The sequence below is a fragment of the Octopus bimaculoides genome, chromosome 28 (assembly GCF_046866305.1).
Source record: "Octopus bimaculoides isolate indiv1 chromosome 28, ASM4686630v1, whole genome shotgun sequence".
Taxonomy (NCBI): Eukaryota; Metazoa; Mollusca; class Cephalopoda; order Octopoda; family Octopodidae; genus Octopus; species Octopus bimaculoides.
In genome coordinates this window covers 19729214-19735501 of record NC_142955.1, presented here as the reverse complement: position 1 = coordinate 19735501, position 6288 = coordinate 19729214, and the positions used below count along the sequence as shown (strand labels likewise).

Genomic DNA, 6288 nt, shown 5'->3' with positions numbered 1-6288 from the left:
AAGAATCTTGCAAACCAAATAAAAAATGAAATGAAATATATTTATGTATGTATATATATTACAACAAGATTTTATATAGAGTTACCCAAGTTTTGCCCCCACAAAGCCAAAGCCTTGTGGAAACCATTTCGGTAACTCTGTATAAAATTCTCAAGAGTATGCTTCTTTCTAATATATAAGTTTTTTATTAACTGACTATGTATATATGTGTATATATGTGTGTGTATATATGTGTGTGTATATATATATTTATAAAGTGATAGTTAGAAATTTCAAATTTTGCTGAAGAAAAGAAATTAAATAAATTTTGATTCCTTTTTTTTTTTTTTTTCATATTGTGTCATATTAATTAAATTCTTAGTATGTAATTACTTTGCAATTAAGCTTGCCTTTTGTAATGTAAAATGATTAGTTAATTAGTTAACTTGCAATGAAATTAAATAGCTTACTCTTGTACTTGTAACTCGAGTATATATAGAATACATACATACATACATACATACATACATATATATATATATATATATATATATATATATATATATATATATATATAGAGAGAGAGAGAGAGAGAGAGAGAGAGAGAGAGAGATAGTGACCAGAATTCACCAAATGATTTTTGCCTTTTGTCACAACTGTTGTAGTTTTAATTAAAACTGTTCATGGAACCACATCGGAGTAACCACATCTTAACATGAAGATTTTGTACATAAACACAAATAATGTTTTCTCCTTCTCAAATCCTAAAAACATTCAGTGAAGGCAAACGATAGACAGAAAGGAAATATTCCATAAATTTCTCCCAGACAGTAATTAACTTAATTATTCATTTTAGTGTAATAGCTTCCTTTGTAATATATCTAACTGAAGATTCTTTAAAAAGACGAAGGAACATAATGTGTGATTACAAAGAACTAAAAACTGCAAGAACTTTGCCGTAAAGAAAATCATTACACTGGAGTGGGAAGTAGTTTGCTTTGTAACCACATGGTTCTGGGTTCAGTCCCACTGCATGGCACCTTGGACAAGTGTCTTCTATGATAATAGCCCTAAATAGATTTGGTAGAAGAAAACTAAAAGAATCCCATTGTATATATATATATATATGTATGTATGTATGTATGTATGTATGTATGTATGTATGTATGTATGTATGTATGTCACCATTGTTTGACGGCTGGTGTTGATATGTTTATACTCGTTATTACTTACCAAATATGTAACCAGGGTTTAAAAAAAAAAATTTGCTCGACTAAACCCTTCAGGGTGCTGCTCCATCATGGCCGTATCCCAATGATTGGAACAAGTAAAAGTCAAAAGATATATTCCTATATGTGAACACTTTGTGGGCCTTTTTGTATTCCTTGATTTCAAATTCAAATGTTTAATCTCACTTCACATTGTGAGGAGATAGTTATCTCCCTTTGTATTAACGCCCATCCAGAGGGCACCACGTGGATAAAAAGGGGTCGCATTGTTGTATGAATTGTGAAGGACATTTTACGGTGTCATATTTTCTATATCCAGGTTTGGGTTTGAGTCTTACATAAATATCTGGAGTTGACTCCCACCGAAATATTTGGGTTTGACTCTTACATAAATATTTGGGTTTGACTCTTGCGTAAATATTTGGGTTTGACTCCCACATAGATATTTGGGGTTGACTCCCACAGAGGCATTTGGGGTTGACTCCTACATAAATATTTTGTACATCAAATGCATGAACGTCTCTCCACCTCAATTCCTCTAAATTAGATTTGTGTCATACTTTTTCTCTTTCCAGGTCCAATAAAGACAATCCAAGCAGACAATACACTCTGCTCACAAACATGCACAGGTAAATATCTTCCTTTACTAGACAAGAGTGGTGGTGACTACAGCCATGCTGGGGCATTAGTGTCACTATTGAGAATTCCATATACTGACCGATCAGGTTCAGCTATTTCCACATATATGTACATATATATATATGTGTGTGTGTGTGTGTGTGTGTGTGTGTGTGTGTGTGTGTGTGTGTGTGTGTGAAAGCACTTGGCTTAGTGACTAGAGATATTCACCTCATGATCATAAGCCACTGAGTCCAATTTTCGATGGCACATTGTATCCTTGAGCAAGGTATTTTCATTTCACATTGCTCCAGTCCACTCAGCTGGCAAAAATGAGTTGTACCTGTAATTCAAAAGGGGCCAGCCTTCTCACATTCTGTGTCATGTTGAATCTCCCTGAGAACTACAATAAGGGTACACATGTCTGTGTGTATGTATGTACATATATACTTACATATATATGTGTGTGTATATGTATCTGTAAATATATATGTATGTATATATATATATGTATATGTATATGTATATGTATGTGTGTGTGTATGTATGTATGTGTGTGTATATATTTAATGGCAATGCATTTCTCTCTGCAGAAAACATCAAATTCCAATACCGACCCGGTTTCATTTATCAATACAAATACCATGCCCAAACCACAAACAAAATGAACGGTGCTACCAACAGCGAAGCCACGATGACAATTGATGCCAATGTTCAGATTGAACCCGTGTCTACATGTTCACTCCTTCTGAGGGTAAGCTTTCGTTTCTACCTGGACCGTCTATCTTGCTGATAAACCTTCCTCAAAATCACACCATTCTGCCTCATACAATGTAAGGCATGTTACATAATGTAGTCCTAGATACACTATGCCTAAATAAAAGATACGGTCATGGCTGGAACGCCTTTGATCGTTGGTCTGTCTGAATCCCCCCCCCCACTATTGCTCGACAGACGACGTTGGTGTGTTTACGTCCCCGTAACATAGTGGTTCGACAAAAGAGACCGATAGAATAAGTACTAGGCTTACAAAGAATAAGTCCTGGGGTCGATTTGTTCTACTAATAGCGGTGCTCCAACATGGCCGCAGTCAAATGACTGAAACAAGTAAAAGAGTAAAAGAATATGCAAGGGAGATAACTGCAATAAGATTAACCGAACACTATTTGGAGGGAAAAAAGCAAGACAGAAATGAAGAGCTCCCCCCCCCCCTTCTAGAAATCTATCGATGACAGTTTAGTAATAAATGTCTGACAGCTCTGTCGTTTCGCTCTTAATGTTATCTTTTCTTTTTCCCTTTTACAGGTGACAGACGCCAGTCTTCAGAACTCAGGCGATACTTCGCAACGCCAAGTATTCAATGATGCCATCACCAGATATCCTTTGAAATTCACATTGCAAAATGGAAGAGTTGAAGATATCTGCCCAATGTCTGAAGAATCCGTATGGATTTTGAACATCAAACGTGGTATCCTGTCGGCTTTCCAAAACTCCATGGACACTTTGGACAGAGATGTGAACATAACTGAGGTAAGTGCAAACACGTGACTCATTATCAAGATCTGTATCGCCAAACGTTGTAGTAGGGCATGGATGGGATTAATTGAAGCTGGCCGTTTGCTACTGGTCACCCTGTGGAAGCACGAAAGTTTAAGGTGTTAGCTTTAAAATCTTAAGGTCGTAGCTTCACTTCTCGGACTGGGTGGTTGCGAGCTTAGGCAAAACACGTCATTTAAAGTTGCTGCGATGCACTCAGCAGATGACGAATACCAGTCCAGAGCTGACGCAGAGCTCTGCCCCCATTTTTATCCCTTCTCTCTCTTTTTGGCTGTCTGTCCGTGTGTCTCAATCCAACGATCACATACTCGATGTTTTGTTAGGTGAACAGCAGAAAGGCCGAAAGCATAATTATGACTGCGCGTGACTACACGGGATTTAAAATAAACAGTGATGGTCTGGTATAGATTACCAGGTCACACTCATGAGCCATGCCTTATCTACAGTTTCTCACAGTTCGTTTGTTGTCATGAGGTTCCGTGTTCAATTCCAGAGCTGGACGATTTGGGCAAAAAAAATTTTATCATAATTTCAGGCAGACCAATACCTCGTCAGAGAAATTGGGTGGATGGAAACTGAGTAGATTTTACCCAGATGGGTAAATTGTACCCAGGACTCAATGACTCAGTCTTCTAATATGTTGTTATTGTCTGAGGATTACGTTTAGGCAGGGCTGCTCTGTGGTTAAGGAGCTAGATTTGCGACCACGAAGTTTTGGATTCAGCCATGCTGTGTGGTACCTCAAACAAGCGTCATGAACAAGAAATTATCTTTGGATTATTTCAGAAGAAGAATGACAATAACTTCGCAAATTACGAAAGCTGGCTTCCTGATGGTGCACAAAGATGTTATATATGTATATAGAAAAATGTTATTTTATAACTTGCGGTTAGCAGCTGGGGTTGTGTATACGAATATAATTCCAAATTTAGAGAATGGATAAAATCCAGGCTACATATGTTTCATAGCTAGCAGACTCTTGGAAGTAGTAATTATCCAAACGAAGGTTCATCCGTTTGCTACTCGTCGGACCAGTTCCTATGTGCACGTGAATGTATATATGTTCATTGCCTGTGTAACTCTTGCTCATCAATCAACCGATCGATCAATCAATCAATCAATCAATCAATCAATCATTCAATCTGTCTATCTATCTATCTATCTATCTGTAATTGTATGGTTGCTATTCTTACGGTATACATTCTTCGTTATCTCTTTTTCAGACTGACGTTGTAGGCAGTTGTTTGACCAAATACAACGTGAAGGACAGCAACGGCCAAACAAAGACCATCATGAAGAGCAAGGACTTGCTCAACTGCAACGACCGAGAGTCGTATCGTGTGGCCATTCAGTCAGTCAAATACAATGTCCCATCAGTAAGTAGAAAGTCCCAAGATACACACACACACACACACACATATATGTATATGTATGTATGTATGTATGTATGTCTCTTCTATTTTTTAATTATAATAAATCTTCCACTGAGGAGGAGGGAGCCGGTTTCTATCAATGCTCCGTCTTTGAGATGTTGTTAACACAGACAAATTCACATTTGGAACTTTATAAAAGTCTTGCATATTCTTACTGTTCCACTCACAGATTGCAATTGTAATGTACGAATCAGCCGGTCGATTTCCCTTTCTGAAAATCTCAGTTTATCTAAATTCTCCTCTGTGTGTGTGGGGGGGGGGGTGCATAAAATGACTAAATTTGTCGTGTTTACCCCTGATTAAATGTTAAATATAAAAGCAGTGACCACCCAACCTGAAAATTCCTTTCACTATTTCTCTCTCGTCCTCTTCCAGAATGTGAAATCACTCCCTCTGATGAAGAGTTCTTCGGAATGCAGTCAGACGTTGGACATGTCCAGTAACATCATGATGAAGTCCGTTTGCGTTGAGGAACACATCTTCCGCCCATTCTCCAATGGCAACAGTGGCGCAATGACCCATCAGAGACAAGTGCTGACTTTCGTCGACAGACAGCGTCCAATTGTGCAAACCTATGGTAAGCTCTTACTCTATAACACCATCGAGACAATGAGATAATATATTCGGTTTGAATGTGCATATAAAGGATCTTATTTTATAATGGCCACTACAACCTAATGATACCAATTAGCAATAACAGTTTCTGGGGGTTGCACCAAGCTGTGCCGCTGTAACATAGGATAGTAACAATAATAATAAACCGTGGATGGAATTTATAATTATTTTAACGCACTGCTACGCGCGTTTCCACAAATCACATGTTTCTTAAGATCATAGTCCGTAGTGTATATATGTATATATATATTATCCCTTCCTTCTTAACTAATTGGCCCCTTTGTTGTGGTCTAAATATAAATTTTATCTATCTTTTGTCGATATTTTTATGAAACTGTGTAACACCACCATTTTTTTCAGAACGCTACGGTTACAGAACCAATCTGTTGTTCCAACATGAACATGGCATGCCCAACCAAAGAGATGCTGAACAGACCATTCTGTCCAAGCTGCAAGAACTCTGCCAAGTAATGAAGGATGACGTCAGACCCGAGTTACCGAAAATGGTGAACAATCTGATTGACAGTATGAGACACGTGGATTCTGGGATTTTGAAGAAGATCCACAACAAAATCTCCAGGACCAGTTTCTGCCAACAAAACATCGAAGTACCAAAGTTAGTATTTATATGATTAAACCGATTATGTAATTAGAACCTTTGTCTTCAGTTTTGAACTCAGTCCTTTTATTAGCATTTTGGTGGACCTTTTCTTATCATTCCCACTTCATTATCTTCTTTCCCGTTACCGCCATCCGTACTTATATAATGCAGGGTAACTGTGTACCTCTTCTATGGCGAGACACCTGCACCTGTCTCTCAATCATACTTTAGTCTTTCAACCTCTGGCATAAAACCA

At 37.7% G+C, this 6288-nt stretch overlaps 2 protein-coding genes across 2 annotated transcripts in view; both read left to right on the top strand.

Moving 5' to 3' along the window:
• LOC149130724 (uncharacterized) overlaps window positions 1-6288 on the top strand; it is a 193150-nt gene that overhangs the window by 26521 nt on the left and 160341 nt on the right. The gene's annotated exons all lie outside the window — the stretch shown is intronic.
• Window positions 1-6288, top strand: part of LOC106872268 (uncharacterized) — a 31590-nt gene that overhangs the window by 1178 nt on the left and 24124 nt on the right. The window contains exons 2-7 of the mRNA XM_089344737.1: window positions 1784-1837; window positions 2420-2580; window positions 3132-3356; window positions 4607-4759; window positions 5192-5393; window positions 5792-6047. Coding sequence (XP_089200863.1) covers window positions 1784-1837; window positions 2420-2580; window positions 3132-3356; window positions 4607-4759; window positions 5192-5393; window positions 5792-6047 — 1051 coding nt within the window. The remainder of the gene's footprint in view (window positions 1-1783; window positions 1838-2419; window positions 2581-3131; window positions 3357-4606; window positions 4760-5191; window positions 5394-5791; window positions 6048-6288) is intronic.